Here is a 25,235-nt window from a genome sequence, read left to right as displayed (position 1 = left end):
ATCACGTCTACAATGATAGTATTTTTACATTCAATCATCCCCACTTCTCTGGGCATTCCACAGTGGAAATTTCCTGAATAAACAATATTTAATAAGATATCATGTGCTGAAACAAACGTTTTTAACAATTAGTAGATTGCCTTGCACATGTATTAAAATACTAGAGAGAAGCAAAATGTTTCACTAATTGCATAGTCTCAGTGTATAACTTTCAATGTGGGCAAATAATTTTCTGCGTCTATAATATTTCCATGTTCAGTTGTAGGTTGCAGATACGAAACTTCTGCTTTAGGATCATGTACTAAATAAGAAGCACAAAGCTTGTGCTACATATATAACTGTGTTTAAAAAAAAATAATTCTGATATATATTTACATCAACAAAAATATTTCATTCCCAGAATCAATAAATATGACTAAGGAACTTTACAGTCAATAAATAATATAAAATTCATATATGAAAATTAAACTTTATGCATTGTATAATTGAATAACAAACTTATTTTGCAAGGAAGAATGTAAATTAAATGAAATTGTTGAAGGGGCAGTAGCAAATAACTACCCATATTCATGCTAGAACTCAACATTGTCAATTGGCCATGCTTGGTGCACATTCATTGAGGTGGCAGGAACAATTCTGATTACATATATCCATTCAATTTAAATTGTTTATCGTTTTGGCATCTCAATCGATCTTGCCAATTTTGTTATTTATTCACTGCACCATGTTGTCACATTTCAATGTGCCCTTCTTTCAAATAAAATACATAAACAACACATTCTTCTTTACATGACCTTAATTCCCTTTTAGTGGTGGTAAATTGGCAACACTGCATGTAACTCAGGCTGTCTCTCAATGTGTTTTGGTTTTGATTTGATAACAATAATAGAAAAGTCAAATGAGAAATTATAATCTCCTTCTCAGAAGCCTGAGCTTAGACTTATTTCGTATCTATTAGGAAACATTGCACATTTCAGTTCTGTATACAAAAACGCATGTGTTTAACACACCAAAGTTTTGTATCCTAATATCACATGTTTCTATGGTTACTTCTTATGATAATTCATATTTTTTATTTATAAATCTACTTTATGGACATATTAAGAAGAGGCAAAATTATGTTATTCATTTTATTACATCCATGATTAATTACTTCTACATCACTACAAATTTATTAAAATAACATTAAGAGTAAAAACTAAGTGTTTATAAAAAATTATTGTCAATCTAATTATAATACAAATTACTCACTTGAACAAATATAACACATTTATGAGCTAACGTTAGTAATTGTTTCATTCAACAATATTAACACACACCCATTACATTTTTCAGTGTGATTAACTTTTTGTATCATTTATTTATTTTATGTATTCTAGCTCACTGAATATTCATTAGCATTTTACCTATTTGCTCCATATCCAAATAACATTACAACATTAATTAGAAATTTGCCAGTTTATCTTTGTAAAATTAACATATTTTCACATTCCTCTGTGCGAATTATATTTTATCAGTCACAATAACTTCATTGATTATATTTTGGCTTTCTTGCTGAAAGATAGAAATTTGCATTAAAATGTATTTATCAATACAACAGTGCCCTCTCTTCAAGTAGTCATAAACTTCATTAGAGAACTAAGAATGCATTATCTTTCTAATAATATTTCTAATCTGTTCAAACTAATGCATTATAATAACGTAACTAATTTACAGCATGATCTATTTTAAATCATCTTTGTTGTTATTTCAGTTCCCCAAATAAGCATCATGAATTGAAATTATGCTTATTTTAATGTATCAAAATCTAATGCAGAAACTTATTCAATACAATATGCATAATAATAACTCTTACACATGATAGATAAACAATAATATAAATAATAGTATATGTGGTAGGGTGAGTAACAAGAATAAGAAATGCCTCATATTAACCTGACCCTTAACAAAAAGCAAAATGATAAAAACATAATACAAATTATATTTTTTATGTATAATTGTTTAAATAATTCTTAAAATAATACTACTACCATTTATTATGAGCATAACCCATTTTGTGCATTTGCCTAGATAATACTGAGGAAAAGCATTATAGCTCATATTGAATGGATATTCAGTTCATGTATTTGAATTGATCAAATTTAGATTGAAAGTCACTTCACACTTAACTTACAGAATAATACAATAACTTCTATTTTTAAAGTGATTTTCATTCTTCTAGTGATGTTTTATAAATCTAATTCCTCAGAAAATGTTCAAGTTATACTACTATCCTTGACTAGCCACATACGTTTTTGTATATCATGCAAGTGATTATAAAAGTGTAAACTTTTAAAAGTTGTGGAGCACTAGAAAAAACATCATAGAAAGAATAACTGCTTCAAAAATAAAATTTACTGTATTATTTTGTAATATACACAGTGGTTATGCAAACTTGGAAGAAAAATATTAATGAACTTATATTTGGAATAAAAATTATCAATATAAATTGATGAAAATTGAGTGATACATGGTTGTGTGTGTGTGTGTGTGATGTGTTTGAGTGTCATGTGGAAAAGAGGGTGAGATAACAAGATCAAATGAGAATATATTGATATTATCTTCAATAAGCAGACATGATTCACTTCCATTATATATTTTTTTAAATATATTAAGAATAAAGTAACCATCACAAATTTGCAATGGATATGAGATATTTTCCTTGTAGTAATGCATCACATGCTTCAAAATTTGCACATAAGCAATTTGTTCATAAGCAAATGAAGATAAACACATTGCTAACAGTTGGGATTTAATCATAGTTTTTCGAGTTCAAAGTACTGTAAAATAATGTAAAAAATATTTTTTTACATTAATGTGAAGTTTAAAGTTCTAAATTGGTTCACATTTATTGTTGTCTCTCTCTGACCTTTAAATATAAGTTCCATATTTATAATAATTATTGCTATTTCCATTTTGTTCCTGGGTACAGTATAAGATAAAATGCATTGTGTGCAAATATATATAAAAATACGAATTTCATGTAGCATAATACATTAAAAAATATTAAGTGTAAATCAATTGAACTGTTATGACCCTGAACATCTTGATCTCCAAATAAAGTATTGTTACTGATTTCTATATTTTATTTGTGTATTTATGATAAAAAGTTATGCTACATTAAACTGTATAATTTTCAAACTTGTTATGGAAGTTTATGCATTACACATTCCTGTTATACCAAGTATTATTCAACCAATTCTAGTTTGTAGTATGTAAGCCTCTTACTCATAAGGTGAATATGAAAAAGCAAAATATGTAATTCCAACTAAATAAAAATATAAGATTTGATTACTGTAAATATATGTGTTTCGATATATATACTGCATGTAATAAATTAATTAGTAATGTATTATCAAATGAAGTGTCTAGTAAGTTATGAATAATCATTAGTACTAAGTTCTCAATTTATGCATTGATCAAATTAAGAGCATAAGATACATTGGTTTCTTGAAACTTTGGTGAACATATGTCTTAGTGATTTGGCTGGAATATTTACTATCACTCATTTTAAGATGATTTTTTAAAATTATTCAGAAGGATGCTACAAACAAACAAACAAAAATAAATGAAGATGAAATCTGGAAACTGTAAAACATGGCATTACACGTACTCAAACCTATTTATACAGAATTGGCATTGGTAATCACCATCTTTGTTGTCTTGTTTTGTCATTGTCACATCTTTTGGTGATGACTTAGTTGCATATTTTTTCGAGTTCTAGGTTAATGCCCTTTATTCCTACATCTGCTTTTTTGAAGGCTTTGATGAGATAATTTATTTCAATTCTTCCAGCTGCTTCTCTGTGAAATGTGATCACCTATCCTTAATTCTTAGTGCATTTAGTGTTTAAAATAAAATAGTATAATTTTCGAACTACAGTAGAGTTGAGCATAGTTTCTGATGGATGATGTTACAGGAATGGAAGTTATATTGGCTCCAACTCTTTCCATATAGGTTGCTCCATCTCAGGTCCCGAAGGCTGCAATCTGTTCATCTATCACTTACCTCAGGAGTTTGGAGATGCAGAATTGATGCAGATGTTCCTTCCGTTTGGAAATGTCATCAGCTCTAAAGTCTTCATTGACCGGGCAACCAACCAGAGCAAATGCTTTGGTAAGATCCTTTTCTTCTTACCACTTTATAATAGTGAGGAATTTATGTTCAAAAATATTCACATTTATTTTAAATATTAACATGTTAAAAATATACAGCAAACAAAAATCACTACTTGTAATCTGATATTTTACAAAATGCCTTGCAGCACATAATGTCTCATTAATATTTCTAGGATGTTAAAATGTCTCAGTTACAGTATGTCCCAGAAGTCGTCGTGCTTAACGGTAGACAAGAAGAGAAAGCAAGTGGGCAGAATGAAGCAACGTACAGTGCTGCAAACTGTTGGTAGCTACAGTTGCATTGCCCCCTGCATGCAATCCCTTTCCTTCTCAAACATTCAAGCTCTCTCAAGTCACTTGAGAAAAGGACTTGATTTCATTCCCTCACTCCACAGAGCCCTGGGACTTAGTATACATGATTTTATTTTTCATATGCATAATTATAATGTACCTCATTGATGTGTGCTATATGTGTGGAAGCTATATGTTTAAAATAAGCCATCAAATATGATTTCACAAAGACATAATGTGATGCAGCAGAAAGTAATACTAAATTAGCATTAAAAATATATGACCTAAAGGAATCCCCCTCTTCTTGCCTTCAACATAGACATTACACTGATACTACTAGGGCAGTGGTCTTGCCTCCCTCAAAATATTGCTAATTATACTGTATTTTATGCTATACTAGTACAATTCAGTGGTATTTGAATTTGTACAAATAGTCTTAATGAAGTGCAATTTAAGCTTAATTTTGAAATAATAATAATAAGTCATGAATGTCCTTCACTTACATACTATGTGAATGATTAATTCATAAATTATGTACAAAAAGACACTGGTTTTAAAAGGAATAATAAAATGCACTGTATATTAGTATACTTAAAAAAAAAAAGTATACAATATGTGCATACACAATTTAGGTATATTTGTTACAGTACAAATTTGAATTTAATTTTAGAGTCTTCATGGGGAAGGGAAGGGTGGTGAAAACAGTATACAAAACTATCTTCTGTAGCCTGTTGTGTTACGTGGTTCGTAATGCCATTGTCCCAACACAACAACAGTTATAACAATAACTTCTTTTCTTGTAGCCACTCTGTTGATTACAGTTTCATTGTAATTCTGCAATTACTCTTCCTCTCTCACATTTACTCTCAAAATTATCCCCAAGCATGCATACAGGTACCTGGGAATTTCATAATCAACATTATGTGTGTTCTGTTGGGGGTAATAAAGGAGGTCATGGCATTTTATTTCAGTAACTATGTTTTCATTATTTATTTATTTTACCATGTTTTATGATAGGAAAGCTATATTGTGAGGGGATCAGAGGAGAAAAGACTGCACTATGATTCTGTGCAGTGAGTATTTCTTTAATCTTTTCCATTGGGACATTGGTGTCCATCAAAGCATAGGCACCAACTTCTAAGAGGGCACAAGGCACTTATCCAAGAAGGCTAGGTCTTACGTGTATGTATGTGAGTGTGTTCAACTGAAGGGGGATGAGGGGATGCTATTACATAGTTAAGATATTTACCCAGTTAGGGTAATTTGCATAAGCATCATCCACCTATAGAATTGTCTCAATTTTGTACAATACACACATATCCCCTCCTAACTCCAAACTCGATGAAGGACCTCCCCAACTAGGAACTTTCCACTCTGAGCACTGTGTATAATATTGTTTATGTCAATCTTGCTCCCACACAAACTACGTATATGAATTATTTTCCTGTAGTTTACGGTTATTACAAGCATAAGAAAACAGTTTTTCTTTGTGACGTTTCAGGAGAACACATGCTGAAAATAAATGTCTGATGAAAGGAGCATGTGTTCTCCTGAAACGTCACAAAGAAAAACTGTTTTCTTATGCTTGTAATAACTGTAAACTACAGGAAAATAATTCTACAATGAAAGCAATGCGTACATACAAGAAAAAAAATACGTATATGAAATGGCACTTCCTGATACTGTACTGTGCAAGGCATATACTGACTGAACGAACCCCAAGGTTACAGCACCTGGTATGTAACTAAAAGATGATTCATGAATGGTAATCTTGACCAGGAATAATGACACACAAATGAGTGGAAAAGCAGAGAATATTTTGTAATAACAAAATTTAATATAACCTCTAAATACCATAATGAAATTATCATCTTTGTTAAAAATGCATTGCTTTTCTGAATTTTCTTGTTTGCGGGATGGGAGTGGGAGACAAGAGAGATAGGTTGGTCAACAGGCTGAAGAAGAATTACTCTAAAGTCAAGGTAGATTCTGTCTATTCAAAAATTGTATAATAATTCTCTCTTCAGTAAAATAGAAAAATGAATATTACATTTTAAAAGTATCACACGCGACTACTACCCAATTACACCATACCTGGTAAGAAGATGAATGTAGATCCTCAGCAAATAAGACAAGTTCTTATCCCCTTTTCACTCCATGCTTCAAAATTCCGAAGTAAAAGTGCATGGTCTCCCTGCCATCTCATGATGCCAGGAGAGGATATGCCATTTACAGTAGCTACAAAAAAGAACTAAAAATTCTTAATGAATTTGAGAGATTGTTTGAAAACTTGTACCATGTAAATGTATGTACTAAACAAGCTCAAATATTTCGATTGAAGCATTCTCACTTTTGGAGGAACTCTTCATATATTGTACTGTTATAATGACATGTTACTTGATCCTTGAAATATGACTTTTCCGCATGTATATTAATAGGCAGGATATTTGAGAACTTAATTTTTCTATTGGCTACCTTAGCATCCAAGATGTGTTTCACCACTGGTCACTTATACATCTCATCTATCTGTAATTGTTCTGATATATCAAATCTTCTTTAAGTACAAATCATATTAACACTACTATACAAACAATATAATAATAACCTGTGGCTCTACAGCCCGTAAGAGCCTTGGTCTATCTCCCGACTGCCAGTCTCCCTCCCACAATCCTACCTAGAGATATGGAGTTCTTCAACCGGTAATGGGGTGACGTGGAATCAGCACGTTGATCCCCCAGCCATTATAGGAGATTTTCATGACCAGGTTAAGCTACTCACTCGTAGCTCCCCAATTTCTTCATGATGGTGGGTTGCCACCAGTCCTATACATAGGCTGAAAAACCAGAGACTGAACCCAGGCAGACTCGAACTCATGCCATCCCGCAGTCAGAGCCCAAAGCACAGCACTTTAGACCGCACAGTCACGGAGGAGGACAACGCTACTATACAGCTTATTGAAAGTATTTATTTCACTAAAAAAATACAGCTGCTTCGGTGGCTTGGTGCTATGATTGGTCAACTTACAATCTTGCTGCTGAAGATTCCAGGTTCAAGTCCTGTAATTCTCTTTCATCATCATTTCCTTGATTAAACTAGAGAGACAGAAAAGTGAAGTAAAATAAGAAAAATAAATACACTAATAAAATATGATTAATGTTTCTACATTTATTATAGAATTTGCTTCCTCTCTGTTTAACCATTCAAAAAATCAATGTTTGTGTATTTTCTAAAGGGCAATACATGTTTGTGATGAATATGGTGGAATAAAGGCTGGGCCTATGATTTATGAATCAATCTTGCAATATAGAACACAAATATGCATTTACTGAATACCCCCTTTTTTTTAACATTTTTGAAGACTAGGAAATAAAACTCATAGGAACACGATTGGGGCATCAGTTGCACAACAATTTGGCAATAAAACGTTTGAAATGTGGTATGTGGTTTGGATAAAAGGAGAAAGTCAACGATTTTATGACCACTGTAAGTGCTATAAATTTCGAGCTTTTCAGCTGAAATTTTCATAGCAACATTTGAGGAATGATGTGCATTGCAATTGAGAAATACAAGATTCCAGTTTAAAAGTAGTTTTATCAATGTTATGTGCCATTTAATACACCACAAGTTTTTCAAACTCTGTGCAAATTACATTTTTGAAGCATAAGGAATTAAACTCGCAAACTTTACAGCATTACAGTCGGTTGTGCAGCCCACTTCATCATCTTCATTCAAGAAGTTTGTGATATTCTTCACATCTACAAATTCGATTGTCATATCAAGATTCTAATATTCTATGCACAATATTTTATGTAACTTTGTGGAGGAGCAGAAAATAAGAGACATTAAGGAGATATTACTTTCCAGTATAAAATTAATGCTATTACATGCTTTTGCTATTACACATTTATGTAGGTTTGGTAGCTGACGAAAGATGAGAAAAATAATAGATTTGGCTAATTACTGTGTTCCACGAATTGTTGGGTTCAGTGTCCTTAGAGATTGGGCTCTTTGTCTCAGTGCCTGGTATGACCACCCTTGGTCTCACCATCCCCCTTTGCACCTACGAAGGTTACTAGTCTAATATGTTATAACTAGGGCCCGGGACTTTATGTTATAACATATTTTTCATTTGGCTTCTGATCTAATACTGGAGTGATATCTTTACATATCAGCCAAAATAGACAAACTTGATAAAGCATATTTTGACATATTTCACCAATTTTGCATTTTTACAACATATTTCTCCTATTTTGTTGTAATAAGACATATTTCTGTATAATTTCGTAATTCTCTAGCACATAATCGGTTATTTCATAACTTTTTCTTCGTAGCTTTTGCACAACGGATAGTTCATATTGTTGATGGCAGGATCTGAAAATTAGTTAGGAAGAAAGATGACGTCTTTTCTTAGTACAGAACAATAATACCCCACTTTTTTTTATCCCGCCGACAATTGATAGCCATACAATCATTATTGAGGAAAAATGTTCTCTCTCATTGTTGCACGGGAAGTGAAGAAGTTTCGTTCTCATTTCTTTGCCTTTTACGCTTTTCACAAAAGGCAGTCAAAAGTAAAAATAACATTCGGTACATTACAGCCCCAACTCTACATACTTTATCAGGTATGGGAGAGTTTCGAGAGTACTGTGGTGCATATTTTTGGCTTTACTGGGAATATTTCTGCATTTTTTTTGACACATTTCTAATTTTTCATGACATATTTTCCAATTTATATGACATAATTACATACATATTTTACAGTTTTATAGGACATAAAGTCCCGGGCCCTAGTTATAACTTTCAAATCTAATCTATGACTATAGTGTTATGTTTTAACCCCATGCTGTTAGCAGATATAAAGAAAGAAAGAAAGAAACTGATTAAGCACACAGAGACAAACATTATTCTTTGTGTATATTTTCTATATTATTCTTAGTAAAGTATATTTGAAGTCAAAACCAATTGATTAACTTTCTCGTTATAACAAAAACTCTCCCCCCACCCAGAAAATTTTAGAACAAGATTGTTGGTGGGAGGAAATTCCCCCTGTCCGCTACAATTTCACACCTGGATACGACCACCAATGATATGGTAGTGTTGCAGCTAGACATACAATTGTAGAGTTGCATAACATGATCCAAAGTAATAAAAAAAAATTCGACTCATCGATCGACTTGACAATCAGCAATACAGTCACTTAGAGACAAAAGTTGTCACATGGCATATAGTTTAGTGCTTATTATTTACGTTCAAATCTCAGAAGTATTTGAATAGTACTGTATTCCACAAATTAACATTGTTTTCAAACTTCTAGCATGATTGTACAGCCATGATAATTCCATGTTTAGAAAATAATATATTTATAAATTAAATTATGCATGTTGCCAATGATTTTTTTAATGAAGAACATGTCCCAATGTAAGTTAACAAAAAGAAATAAATTTTTGCATTACAACTACAGTTCAAACGGAAGGGACTGTCCCCATTAAATTGAGACACCTGGTAGCCTTGCATTATTTCTAAATTACTAAACTATTATAATTAAAAATTACAGGCTGCTGACAACCCATTAATTTATACAAGGACAATACTGAAATACTTGCAAAATCTAAAAAATCGTAAATATCATTTTCATACGTTTTTATAGGTTCACATTAAAATATTTCATAGTTCGAGGGGAGTATGGTTCCCTGCAAAGACAAATTGAGAAAGAAACACGGACAAAGAAGAAAACATAAGTGAGTAAAAAGAAAAAGGGAAACAATGTAAGAAAATTGAAAGAGAAAGAAACAGAAAGAGAAAGGGGGTTGGAATACATGTTAATTTTATTTTTTTATTATTATTTTTGTTATTTCGCGTTGCTCATCTGCCACTTTTCGATAATTGCAATGATGAGGATGAATGATAATATGATGAAATTGATGAAGGGACACTCGCAAAGAAAACCCATGTCCAGGCTGGGATTCAAAACTGGGACCCCTGGCATCGGAGCATGCTGTGTCTTACATTCATACCTGTACACCCTAATTTATTGATACTGCTTCTGCCCACACTGGTCCAAAAATTTTGCTTGAAAGCCATAAAGCAGTGGAGAATGGAATATATGCACTGTCAGATGCATCGCCAATGAAAAGCTATTTGGCAGGTATTGGTCCTCAAAGGAGTGTTGTACTACAGTGTTTAATTCATTGGTGTCCTGAAAATTTGACCTGATTTTCCACAACAATTCTTATTTATTGTATATACAAGGGTCGTTCAGTGGAAAACTTGAAATGGTGTATTAAAAATAGCATTTACAACAGATATCAATGTGTGCTGAGAATCCCGTATCCCTGTTGAAGTTTGGGCTTTCTTGAACAATGGCTATGGTTTTTTTTACTCTTCTCTCACAGTAAGGTAAAGTTCTCCATGCATATAGTACTATGAAGAGACATTTAGGGGATGTGGGAGTAGAGCCCCACATATTCTTGATCTCAGGCAATTTTGGAGGTGATGTAATCAGCACCATGCTCCAGCCACCTTACCCCCCACCCATTGAAGCCAGGTCTTCCGTGTGGCAATCAGATGCCCTACTGATTAGACCACCATGCTAACTCACACATTTGGCTATGATTCTGGTGCCTGCTAATAAAATTCTGTAACCTTGCTGATATTGTGCTGTGGTAATCCCAACTTTTCTGGTAGGAACAGCTTTGATGTTCATTTGTTGCTGTTCTACGGTGTCCTGTTGTCCAGTGAACGGTGTCCCACATTCACGGGTATTTGAAGTTCTGAGTCAATGATCTTGGTTTTTTAGAGTTCGAACTCATCTTTTATGCTGAGAAACCAAATACCAGGTGTATTCTGTATGAATGTGGGCTGTCATATACTGGACAAACAGAATGCACCATAGAACATGACAAAGTGAACAACAAAGCTACATCAGACTCTTCCAACCAGAAAAACCAGTATTTGGGATTTATATATTGGTTCTAGGATTTGGGATATCAGATCCAGGATTGAAATCTTACTGGATTTGGATAATTGGGGATTTAGATTTAGACTGCTCTGCCATCCAATTTAGGGCAAATAGAACAAAGAAACATGAGATGGGTGAAGGAAAATAATATGAATAAAGGTCATAATAAAAGACTCGAGAAGAACACAGATTGTTCTTAATATGCTTATACAGTGCGTCTGGCTTAAAAGTATAATAAAAGAAAAATTAATAACTTTTAAGTTTATTAAGATATTTCCATACAGTTTTCTTCTATCTATATATACACAAGGGGTCCCGGGTTCGATACCCGGTGGAGGCAAGTGCTTCGGATCCCACTTTAAACTGTAGGTCCAGTCCTGATTAGCCTTACTGTGCATAAAATAGACTTAAAATACCAAATCAATCAATCTTATATCTATAGAGTAACTAAAAAAAAAATTTTTACATACCTAATACATCTCGATATGTGCACTATTAGTAGCACCACAAATGTCCAACCTATACTCAAGCTCATTGCATGTGTTGTACAGCATTGCTGGTCATATTCCAGATGCATTAGGCATCTATAAATAGGAGCAAACTGTACGGAAAATCTTAATAAACTTAGAAGTCATTAATTTTTCTTTTATTATACTTTTAAGCCGGACACGATGTATACCTAATGTTACTAAATTGCATTTCAATGGGCATCTCTTTTGTCTTTTAAAGGATTTGTAAGCTTTGATAATCCTGCCAGTGCACAGGCAGCCATACAAGCTATGAATGGATTCCAGATTGGAATGAAGCGATTGAAGGTACAACTTAAAAGGCCGAAGGATGCAAACCGCCCGTACTAACCTCAACTTTAGCGTAGGATCATTGAGGGAAGCCCAGGTAATTTCCAGTCCTACTTTCTTAACTGCACTCAGTTTTATTTTAATTCTTTATTCTCCAAACTTTGAGACTAGCAAACATGTAGCTGTAAGTAAGGGCATGGTGGGTAGAACTACAGTGTATAAGAAATCAGCTGTTGATTCATTTTGTGTAAGTTATAATTTTGTCAGTTTGGAAGAAAAAAGCTCATTAGGTCCTACTTTTTCAAAACTAGTAATGCTAAAAATATTGGATCAAACTCTTGTTTGTGATTTTTTTTTATTAATTTGTTTACGAGAGATAACTTTGTGTGTGCAGCTGTATATGTTAGGAATTAAACATTCACATGATTTTATTTTAAAAAAAAGTATTTATAGAAGATAAATTAATATTTAAAATTGTATTTCATAATGTCAAACATCCCATTCATACTCTTTTCCCACCATCCTTCAGTGTCATGGAATCTTACCTGCCGCGCCCCATATGGTTGCCATAGATACATAAACAATTACGGCACCCCAGTAAGTGGCAGTTGTTGTGATATTGTTGTCATATTGGTGGTGCTGTCATTTTTTAACATGCTGTAGTTTCACAATTCACAATAGATGTCCCTGTGATACTTAAGTGTATTTGCAATTATGCAATGACATGTGTATATATACATATTTATATATATATCCATATGCATATTTTTTTTTTCAATAGTTGTAATTTTGTTATTGTTTCTTGTCTGTTACCTTCCTTGCAAATTGTTCAGCCACTCTTAACTTGTGATGCAAATTGACTCCCGTTGTTAGACATAATAGACCAGTGCTGAACTTTCAATATGTTGTTTTTCTTTGCTGTAATATAGATGGCAGTTATAATTTTTTTTTTTTTTTTAATTCCATGCAACTGTAAATCTTAGGGCACCTTAGTAATTATTGGTGATGTATTTCAGTGTATAAACACCTAAATGTTATATAAAATGTATACATAGATTTAGATAGTGTGCCATAAAAATGCATTGAGTGTCATTATGTATTTGAAATCATAGAAGTAATTGGTTTGCCTGCCAAATAACTAATATATTGAATTATGGAATATCATTTCTCAATATGCATACATTTCACACAAGCACAAAACTATTGACAACACATGATTTAGAACAATTTATTTTGAAACAGTTTTACGAGTGTGTGAATGCAGTTATATTATATATGTTTAGAGATTTGTATTCAAACAAGAATGATATTGAATTATTGTGTTGCAAAATGTATCTAGAAATGTGGCAAAAAGATTGCATAGTTTAGATTCACCATCATTCAAATTCTTTAGCCCAACATGCGGAAGCAGTAATGTTTATATCTTGTCTGGAATCCCAAAATAATCGCTTTCAGTGGAGTAATCATATTTTTCCTCTTCTCATAATTCTGTTTGTTTGCAGATTATTATAGAGACAGAAAAAGGGAATGTACATGTTTTCATTCACATATATACATTAGGGATGGACCAATTTGAAATTATTACCAATAGTGATAAAATACCAGTATCCTGTAGAATATATTGATGCCCAAAACTTTCTTAATTAATATACATAACCAAGTAATTGCAATACGGTTTGAATTAGAAACAGAAATTGCATATTCAGAAACTTATTTTCCAAATGAAAGTAAATGGATTATACCTTTATATTCAAAAAAATAATAACAAAATGCTAGAATTTTCCCAGCTGGAAATAGTCCTCAAATAGAGTTGAGTGTAAACCAATTGAATCCAATTGAGTTAACTAGAAATCAGTTCAATCCACTTGAATCCGATAGACTTAACTGTAAATCAATTCAATCCAATTGAATCCAATAGAATTAACTCTACACTAATTCAATCTAATTGAATCAAATACAGTTAACTGCAAACCAATTCAATACAATTAAAACTTTTAATTGGAACCAATATTTCAAGTTGACTAAGTTACAGGTTCATTTCACAAGTACTTAACGCTTTAGCTATTGACAATTTTAAACCAATAAACTGACAGAGTATGTATTAATGTGACTCATCCCTAATGTATATATATGAATGAATGAATTGTTGTGCTTGTGTGAGTGTGTATCTGTGTGTGAAAGAAGAAAAAATATTTAAAAAAATAATACACACCTGCTTTCATTGTAATGAAATTATCAACAATTAACAGAAGCCAAAAGCAATTATTTGTTAGATGTTCAAGACATTACATATGTAAATGAATGAAGATATATTGTGCTTGCGTACTAGAGCAATGTGTGTGTGTGTGTGTGTGTGTGCATCTTATTTATTTGTTACTATGTTCAACAATAATCACAATAATCACACAAAACAGCCAGACAGATAAGTTTTGGTGACTTTCTATATTACATCTTTCATATTATACTAATGTTAGATATAATTTGTATCATTTGACAAGAAAGTTTATATTGCACAAATTAGAAAAAAATATATGAATGAAAATTTCCAATTTTATAAGTCAGCAAAGTAACAAGAAAAAAATCACTTAATTCTGCTTTTCTGAGTTACAATATGTGTCATTCCTATTTATATAATTTTAATTTGCTCATTTTTTTTAACAATGTAGATTTCTTGTTGGATGAAGATAAGATAAACTACTTAAAGAAAGAGAAACATTAAAGACGACCCGGAGTGGCGATGACCTTCATACTTCTTACGATGATCTCATCACAAGTAAAAGTGTCCGACGACAAGCTATGAAAGACAGAAATAGCTCCAGAGCTAACTGTCGTTAAACAGAAAAAGAAAAAAAAGAATCATTCGAGACTTCCTGACGAGTATTAGGAAACATGTAGCATTTAGATCTAGGAATATGTAGTGAGTAGCTGCTTTATATTCTTATCATATTATACAATTATAACTTGTATTTATTATAAATATTTCAAGATACTACAGTGAAAAAAAAATCACATTGCTTGAGCCTTTGCTATTAGTCTCCGGAGGTCAATAACGGAGATCAGGTACTTGTCCATATGCCCCTAAGTATACATTTGTAAATTTGATTATTTTGGTATTGCATACTCTTGAAAAAATTGTAACTTTTACATCTACTGTGATACACTAATTTTCAATAGTTTCATTGTTTATAATTTTACTGACCTGTTGTTACTAACAGCATGAATATTAGCTGTACAAAAAAGAAAAAGAAAAAAGGAGATTGTGGAAACTAGAAGGCATGTCCTTTGCAAGATAAATTTTCTTATGTATTTGGATTATATATACATTTTACGTGCCTTCTGGTTTCAGTCTGAGGGGTATTTAAAAGTATTCATTTTTTTGATCTTGGCTGCCTACCTTCGGAGTCTAAAAGCATATAATTGCTAAGTTGCACAAGTATCCACTAATTTATCCATCATAACTTAAAAGTATTTATATGAGATGGTAAAAATTGTAATATTTCTACAAACTTAGATATAAACTGTAAAGTATCAAATATTCATGAACTTGTAGTATAGTATTTGCGATATGGAAGAAGAGTTTAGTATATAATATATAGCTCCTCCAAAATGCCAGTGAAGCCAGCTAAAGATAGCGATATTATTTACGTTATTACATTTTTGTTTTTACTGTTTCATTTCAAACAGTATGTTTTACAATCAAAAGTTTAAAGAAATTGTAGTGAATTTTCCCAAAATGTACGTACTGATTGAATTGTTAAAAAGTTGCCGAATAGTTGAATGTCAATATAATAGCCTATTTGGAGGCATGTTAGGTTGGTGTTATAAACTTTTAGAGCTTACTGCAAGCTGCCAGTCCTTTTTTTTAAGTATTTTTTTTCTAGGGCTGTAGTGACTCCTGGCAGTTGCCGAACGCATCTAGAAAGCTTATTTTAAGAAATTAAGGAAATAAGAAAATTTACAATAAACTTCAACACTACCAAAAAAGAATCCAAAGAAATTGTTTACAATTTAACATCCATAGGCTAATGGAAAATGTGTGCAATATAACACCATTGTTGAAAATATTGGAAATTCAATCTGTCACTAGGCAGGACTGTAATTGCGATAACAAATGGAGAGTTAACCACCTGAATTCAGTGTAGAGTACATGTCATTGATTGCAAAGATTAACTTATTAGTATAAATCCACTGATATTTACACATTGATTTTAAAATAGAAGTTATTTTTTTCTATATGCTTTAGTTTATTTTAAAAATATAGATAATTTTGGGACACTAATGCATTCCTATTCTGAATAACATTCCTCTGTTACTTATAAAAGAAAAATTTGGAGTATCTAAATTGGCTTCTGTTTTATTTGTAGCCTTAGACTGTTAAAATTTTGTTATCTGTATCATAACAGTTTAATTTTATAAGCTTTACTGTGGAACCAGATACATCAGATTTCTTGAGACATGTACGAATGAACCACGTTAGGGAAGGTTGGATGTATAGATATTTGTATATGCTCCTGTATATTGTTGGGAAATAATATAAAGAGTAATTCTTTGTTCTTCACAATAATTGAGTTTTTGAATAGAAAATGTCAGAATTGTAATTAGAAGTTGAAATATTTTTAGTTGTTTAAAGAATATGAACATTGTGAGTACACTTTTTATGTAAATTGTATTTTTAATACTAACATGAGAGTTTGTTGCAATCATGACTGTCCGTTGATAAGTATGTTATCATGATGTGTAAAGGGGAAGAAATTAATTTTTCTAATCCATAATCTGCATTTAGAACTTCATAGTGAACACGTCACGTAATACTAATCGTCACCTGTGCCAACATTTTATATTTTATTTTTAGATATTTCAATTATTTATAGGTTCTGTTTTTGGAATGTTTGTAAAAAAAATACATAGAATTCTCTATTTAATGTACTTGATTTAAATCCAGTGCAGTACAAATTATGGCTGTCTGTAAGAGGCAGCTTAGTTGCAAGGAGTTGTTTGTAAGTCAGATTATCAACCAGGTCTGAAAACTGGTGTTGTACAGAATGTCTTCTTTAATCATGGTCTGAGAGACTTATATTTTTCAGCTCTCAAAAACTTCATCTTTTCTCATTCTGCTCGGCACATTTTTATATAGCCACAAAGAGATGAGACGAGATGAACAGCTCGAGAGGTGAAAGGCAAGATGTTTTTCGCTGTAAATAGCTATATACCTTTTATTTACTTTTTCTTGTTATAACAATTAATCCATTAAATTAATATTTTGCTTTTATGCTCACATAAACACATGTAACACTTATATCTTTATTGTACCTATATGAACATATAGTTCGTAATACAGAAGTTTTTAGTGAATGTTTTTGTGCACAAGAAGAGAATGACAAACAGATTTCTCTCTCTCTGTCTGAATATGTGAAATTGGGATAAGAAAGGTCATGTTTTAGTACACATGAGGTGATGATTTCTACATTTGAACCCTAAACAGCATTTTGAAGTGATCCATGGATACAGGGTATGTTTTCTTATTTGTGTAAATGTTCTGTCAAAGCAGTCAGTGGTGTTTTCTATAGATTTCGGAGATATAGTGCTCACTTGTGGGGTTTAGTGTACTGGGGGCACATTTTTTCTCTCAACTTCATTGTGGGTTTTTATTTTACAATTTTCACAATTTTTAAAAGAAAAAAAATCATTGAATGTGCCACTTGAGAAAGATAGATCAGGGTTTTCACCTGATAATCTGCTTTCTTTCTCCCACGGTTCATAGTAAGACAATTTTTCTATGGGAGGACAGTGAGACATTGTATAATTTGTATCAACACAAAAAAAATTACAATAAAAAAATTATCACTGCATTACACAGGGAGAGCATAAATGCAAGACTGAAGATAACATGTGACAGCCTATAGTTAAACTGTCATGTTACTCGTTTCTTTCAGATATAGTTACCCTGTACAGACAAACTGGTAAAAAAATATAAAACATTAACCGTGTGTTACATAGCTACAATACGCAACAAAAACCAGGAAAATAAATCTCAAGACAAATTAACGCATAAAATTTCCGGAATCTTCCTCCCTGTCAAAATGCAGTAAGAGTACACAAAACAAGTTAGTGCACACACACTTTCACAGCCAAACGTCAGAAGTTAGACTGTTCCTTCCCCTGAAATTCATAACCAATATATATAAATATATATATTATATATACATACATATATATATTTTTTTCTTGACTACTACATACCAAGTAGTAGACAAGGAGCAAATGTAAAAAAAACTATCTACACTCATATATATAAACCCATATTATGCTAAGAGGGAAGAATCCACTATTTTGTACTGGGTAGAAAAAAATAAGTTAATTTGCTTTATATGGGACCAAGCAGTTGGGACCGTTAGAGGACTGAGTAATGATAGATTGCAATGAATCAAGATATTTGGCAATTATTACGAACAGCCCATCAGTGGTTTCTTTGTCCTCTTAGCTATTTAAGCCAAAGTTAGACAGAGACATTTTAAATATATCACCTCTACAAAAAAATGAAAAAAAAAATCACCTTAACACAAATAATATTTCTATACCAAGAGGTTGGAGCGTGGATAAAGGATTGTTGCCCATAAAATGGTTGTGAGTGTTTGAATATAAAAAAAATCATAATTTATTGACTTGACATCTAGTCAGTGTGTTGGATCGTATATTTGATTATGATGTTGATCTAGTCAAGATAGCTTTCAGAAGTTATCTTTTTTCTACCTCTTACATTTGATGCCAAAGATGGCTGCAGAAAACTTGGTCTTTTGTTATGTAATTTCTTTCCTTATTTTTTAAATTTTGTAACTTGTGATTTCTTGTTCTAGTCTTTTTATGGAAACTTTTGTAACTAAACACTGTCTAGTCATAGGTACTTAAATTATATTTTTCTTGTCAATTATTGTTGATAACTTTGTATTCTGGAGCCTGTTTTTTCTTTTTTAAGGAAGTGTGTACTTTTTTCATTTATCTGTTATATATGATATATATATATTATAGAATGTCAAGACAAAAAATAGTGAAGTGAAAGTTTGTTTGTTGAGATTATGTGCACTTTTGTGACCATGCGCATTTTAAAATGCAGGTGAAATACAGTATTATATCTTCCAGCAACTTTAAAAACCTGCGACAACAAATTAAAGTGCCATCATAATCAGAAACAGGAGCAGATGTAGGTTGTGATGATGTAAGACTGATGTTTGCCATTTACAAATGTTATATACATAGGACATCATCAGTTTAACCTTCACCTCTACTGAAAGAACGGGAGGGAGAACTAGCAGCTAAATAGCATATCAGTGTGTTGAGCTTGAGACCTTCACAGGCCACATTTTGACCTGCGTAAGGTAAAGAAACGGTTCGATGTGTTTGACACATCATTCCATACTCTAACCTCTGTTGCATGTAAACTCTTTATTAGTTATGGTACTACTTAAGTTAGCAGGCTAGAGTTTAAAAGGCATAGAAAGGAAACAACAGCCTATAAGGATTTGTAACAGAATATTATTATTAGATAGTAAAGCGTAGATAAAGTTAGCTTTTTTGGGCTTTCTGTTGTTTTCTTTCTTCGTCTATTAACCCTTAAAAAAGCTGAATCATTAGAAATCACATTAGCTAGCCATAATCATAGCATTATTCATATTGCATAGTATATGCTGGGCAAGAAAAGAAAAATGTATAAGTTGTACATCAAGTGCTTCATTTATTACTAATATTGCCCAGACTAATAATTAAATCCAAAAAAAAAAAGAAAAACCGACATAAATCTGGAATTCTTTCGTGTCTCACGTGGCTGTAAGATATATTCCACATTGTGAGTCATGTAAGTTATAATTGCCATGTATGTATTTGAAACAATTTTCCAGAGATATGTCCGTTTTGTTTCATTTTATTTACTTGGATTTGTGATTGCTGATTCAAACACTGTTTCAGCATGGATCATTCAAATTTTTAGTATTGCCTAATGTTCTACAGGCTTTTCTTGTTTGTAGTTGAAAGGCAGCCTATGTCTCTTGTCACAGTGTTCATACAACAGAGCTATGAGACCAAACCCATAATTCCATAGCGAAAAAACTCTTATACTAACATCTAGAACCAAAGATCTTGTTATATACAAATTTTCAAGTATTGATGCTTTTGGATGAACATGCTGAAACAAGTTTCGTTCAACAACACAAAAGAAACTTTATAACATGATAAATAAAGTTGATGAAGAAAGCCAAAACTCTTGATGTTTTATTTCGTTCTTGATCTTGTACCCTTTCTGATACTTGGAAATGAATGAAGGGCCTCATAAACATTACTGCCTTATAATCGAAGACCAAGTGGTAACATAATTCAATGTTTCAGATACACACTTCAACCCATTCACCTCTGTTGATGTCTCCCACTATTCCAAGTACTGTGGAATGTACTTAGGAGGCAACAGAATTGAACCTGACAAAAATTGGGAGGTGAATGAGTTGAACTGTAGGTGCTTTAGCATAACTCTACCCATAGATATATAAAGTGGACTTGAAAACAAACTTTGATACTTAGGGGACATTCATTGTCACGAGTGGGATACATGAACTACATTTACATACTAAAGTAACCATTCTTCTGATAAGTTAAGCAACATTTTTCTTACAGTTTCTGTGCAATGAAATATGAAACTTAACACTGTTGATTAAACATAACTACTCTTGAAATACTTTCCCAGATTCATAGCTATAAGTCAATAATTTTGTCTCATGGGTGACAGATGAACACTGCCCCTTTACTTCAAAAATTAATGTCAAATAATGAAAAATAAAATATTTAAGACAAAGAGAGAAGGTAATTGACCTTGTGTGTCCGGCTTAAAAGTACAATAAAAGAAAATTTTACAAGTTCTAAGTTTATTAAGATATTTCCGTAGAGTTTTCTTCTACCTATAGAGTCACTCAAAAAGTTTTTTTTACATGCATATGAGCGCCATCAGTTGTTCTACAGATGTCCAACCTGTATTCAAGCTCTGCCCACGTGTTGTTCAGCATTACTGGAGTCACACTTGGGATTGCAGCACAAATGCGATGTCATAGATCAGGAATGCGATGTCATAGATCAGGAAAGTCACAAACTTGTGACTTTGCAAAACCCCAAAGAAAAAATCAACAGGAGTTATGTCTGGGGATCTAGGGGGGTCAAGGGATAGAATGACTATTCAATTCAGTTGGGTTCAGTTCGTGCAGGTGTGCACATGCAATCCAACAAGTGCTGGTGTTTTGCAAGTGTGAAAAAAAACAAAAACATTTTGAGATTACCTTTCAAACTACGTAAGGATTAAGGTGCTTTTGGTTAAATATTACACGTAATGATGTTTTTCTTTTATTGCACTTTTAAGCCGGACACACTGTATTCTAGTGGAAATGAGGGGGAATTGAAACAGTTGCAGGAGAAATTAATTGTTTTTTATTGTCACTGGTGGGACACAATGCAAACAATAAGTAAAATCTAACGAACAATATGTAAAATACCTTCTACGGTAACTTAATTATGTATAATACTTCAATTTTTATGCAAATGACAATTTTAGATTCTTCACTCACAAGATGGGATAAAGTTAACAGCATTGCATTTAATTTTAAAAATTGAGGTTCAGGAGCACTAACATGGAATGCCACTTAGATTTAAGTTTCTTCCCAACAAATAGCCATATTATGTAGCCTGCAAGAAAATTGCAGTAGCCTTTACACCTAGAATGCAATAATAGAATAAGCTACTTATATTGAATAACCAAAATGCATCATATTCAATGTAATGTGTATGGCCGGCCCCCTTGGTGGAGTGGTTATAGCACATCGTGACACCACGGGTCCCGGGTTCGAATCCTGGCCTGAGCATATGTTTGCGAGTGTCCATCAATTTCATCATATCATCGCCATCTTCACAAATTAGCCAAAAGTGGCACAAAAATCGAAGTAAAATAAAGCAAGTCAATCAAATCAATGTAATGTGCTGTGCAAAGAGACAGTTCTTTGTTCTTCATCACATTTATTACAGTTGGTGCCACAATGGCACCAGAGGTAAATTACACAACCATTGGTACATGCATTTTTAGAAACCAGTTATGATTACACTTTTAAAAATGGCAAAGTAATAGGTCAGTCTTGTTGAAAACATCCAGACAACAATTTAATATCATCACAAGGTATGTGCATATTTGTCACAATCATCATTCAACAAAAATTTAAAGTAATAACTTGATCACAAAAAGGAAGTTTCGAAAGACACAACATTCTGAAATATATGTTCTGGCAATAACATGATTAGTTGAAATTTACACTCTGTGTTTATTTAAGATAATCAGTTTCCAATAAATTGATTTGACCAGGCACGTATCCAGGAATTCCTTTGAAGCGGGGGGGGGGGCTGAACACCATTTTTTAAAGGGGTATAGATAGAACCTCACAATTGTATCTTTAAGGTCAGTGGTGACAATTGAGTGCCAAAACGGGGGGGGGTGTGCAAGGAAAGTTGACTTTCTCTTGGTAGATAAGGCTTAGCATTAAGAGGCCATAGTGTGATAGTGTGCAGGCAAAAAATGGGGAGCGACTATTCCCTAAATCGTCGCCACTGTTTAAGGGTCTCATTTTCATCAGAACGTGATATCGGAACATTTTCTACCACTCAACTCCTCTTTTTCCATGATGTAACTGAACCATCTCAGTATGTGTGTTTTTCCATTTCTTCTCATCAGGCATCAAAACATCTATGTAGTACCAGAAGTGTTTTTACGAAGCTGTTACTCATGCACGGGATGCACAATTAACTTGACAACACAAAATTCAAACTGTGAGCTGCAAACTGGACACTGACAGTTCTCGAATATTTCACTCTGATTCGAGCCTGAATACCACTAATGTGTCTTGTCCTCCCATGTTTGCAGCTCTTACAAAATTCGAAACCAACCAGATGGTTCATATTCAGGCCTAAGCACTCGCAGTTGTTCAAAATTGTCTGTTGAGTGTGTGCCGAACCCAGTAGGCTTAAACAAAAGTATTTTTTTATGGCCATGAAATTCTCGGACTGCATACACGAAATTTGGTCCTGGCACAACTAAATCATCACCTGTGCAGCTTATTTATTTTTTAATAAACCGCTCTAATACCCGCTACTGCTGAAATATTCACTTTAGTTAGAGAGAGAGAGAGAGACCTTCGATCTCTTTGGCCCTCGACCCGAACTACTCGTAGCACTACACTGATGCTCTGGAAGTTCCGCTGTCGTCAATGTCTTCAGCTTTAGACCCAAACTAGAACTAGTAGTAGACTTTGTTACTTTATGGTATTTAGTCCCTTTCATTTTCGAATCACTAGATCTTATAAAGCAACCAATCGACACTGACGGATCACTAATCGACTGTATGAATTGTCACACTTACCTCTGAAGTCTCATTAACTGATTCTGTTGTACAGATCAACCAGGAAATTGGAGCCACTTATTTATATCCTCATTATATTCTAGAACGATTGTAAATATTGCCAGTAGTTCGACTCCTCTTATTCATGAACGTTCCCTCTCGCGCCTTCCACAGATTAAAAATTACAACGAATCGCCCTACATGTGGTGCTACCTTTGTTGTGCAGCTTCCAAATGCTGACAAGTATCTACATAGTGCTCAAGTTCGCTGCAACAACACCGAAAGAGCAAGGAAAGTTTACATACAATATTATCAACAACAGGATTATAGAACATTTTCCGTCTTGACTTGATAAGTATTTCTCTCCTTAAATTATCGTCACATTATTCAAGAAGACAAAAACCTAATTTTATTTAGTGTAAACTGAAAACAATTCTGGTGGGGGGTCCTCGAGCTACCTGATCCCCACCTTGGATACGTGCTATTAACAATAACAGGGTTATAGAACATTCTCCGTCTTTTCCCGATAATTATTTATCTGAAATTATCATCACATTATTCAAGAAACCAAAAACCTACGTAATTTTGTCTAGTGTAAACAGAAATATATCCTGAAAGAGAGGGGGGGGGGCGTCTCGAGCCCCTGATGCCCACCTTGGATACCTGGTATTTACAATAATAAAGTTATGGAACATTCTCAGTCTTACCTCGATAATTATTTCTCTCCTTAAATTAACGTTACATTATTTTATTTCACACCACAAGAAACAAAAAATCTCATTTTATCTAGTGTAAACTGAAAACTTTCGGAGGGGGGGGGGCTCGAGCCCCCTAAGCCCCCCTTGGATATGTGCCTGGATTTGACCACATTCTTGGAAACATAGTGTTTCAATTTCTGAGCTGTGTAGATAAAGACTGTTAAAAAATGCTCCAACTGGCTTAACAAAATGTCACACTACCTGAAAATTTAATCATATTTTATAAATCAGTTTCAAAGATATGCAATGCAGGACATGTTAATAAAGTTGAAGGAACTAAAATGGAGCTAAAACATGGGCATTCTTTGGTCTTACACAATGAATAAAGTACATTGAAAAGTGTATTTGTACATCCAACCCGAGGGGAGGGTTGGAAGTCAAATAGCCCCTTAAACATTGGATTGGGATAATCTGGTACTCACACCACTGCCAAATTAGGATAATTATGCATATGTGACTTTTGAAAATGTCAAAGAAATAGCTAAATCTTGCATTTATTCATAAACTGTAAGATGTGTCATGTTAAAGCAAAGAGGTGGCACCATGCCATATGAGACTACACTGAGACATGGGTTTCCATTTGAGCCATTGGCATGATATTTTGAAAATTTGCCTCAATTTACTTTATGCAAATACATCTGTGTCAAAAGTATCGCTAAAATCTTGGTGGTGAACCACAAGGAATTTATTTTGACTGAAAAACTTTCATTTTTTTCATTCAATTACTCACGCACACGTTTTTTATAGCATGACAAAATGAGACATTAATAGTGGCTCTACTATCATTAGTTTCAGAGATAAAAGTGTTATTTAGTGTGGTACATAATTTCAAATCTCATGCTGAAAACAGCCTTTGATTGAGGC

At 32.9% G+C, this 25,235-nt stretch overlaps 1 protein-coding gene across 17 annotated transcripts in view; it reads left to right on the top strand.

Annotated features, from left to right (window-relative positions):
* The window catches only part of bru3 (CUGBP Elav-like family member bruno 3), a 725,341-nt gene extending 705,356 nt beyond the window's left edge, over positions 1 to 19,985 (top strand). For 16 of the 17 annotated variants that reach the window (XM_083128184.1, XM_083128182.1, XM_083128183.1 and 13 more), the window contains 3 exons: positions 3,997 to 4,155; positions 12,136 to 12,300; positions 14,870 to 19,985. In XM_083128184.1, coding sequence (XP_082984310.1) covers positions 3,997 to 4,155; positions 12,136 to 12,263 — 287 coding nt within the window. In that variant the 3' untranslated portion in view covers positions 12,264 to 12,300; positions 14,870 to 19,985. Of the gene's footprint in view, positions 1 to 3,996; positions 4,156 to 12,135; positions 12,301 to 12,732; positions 12,801 to 14,869 lie in introns of all 17 variants that reach the window. The other variant, XR_014442124.1, reaches the window with a different exon arrangement.
* Positions 19,986 to 25,235: the final 5,250 nt, after the last annotated feature.

The sequence above is a fragment of the Lepisma saccharinum genome, chromosome 9 (genome assembly GCF_977018435.1).
Source record: "Lepisma saccharinum chromosome 9, izLepSacc3.1, whole genome shotgun sequence".
Taxonomy (NCBI): Eukaryota; Metazoa; Arthropoda; class Insecta; order Zygentoma; family Lepismatidae; genus Lepisma; species Lepisma saccharinum.
This window is presented reverse-complemented; position numbering and strand designations above follow the sequence as displayed.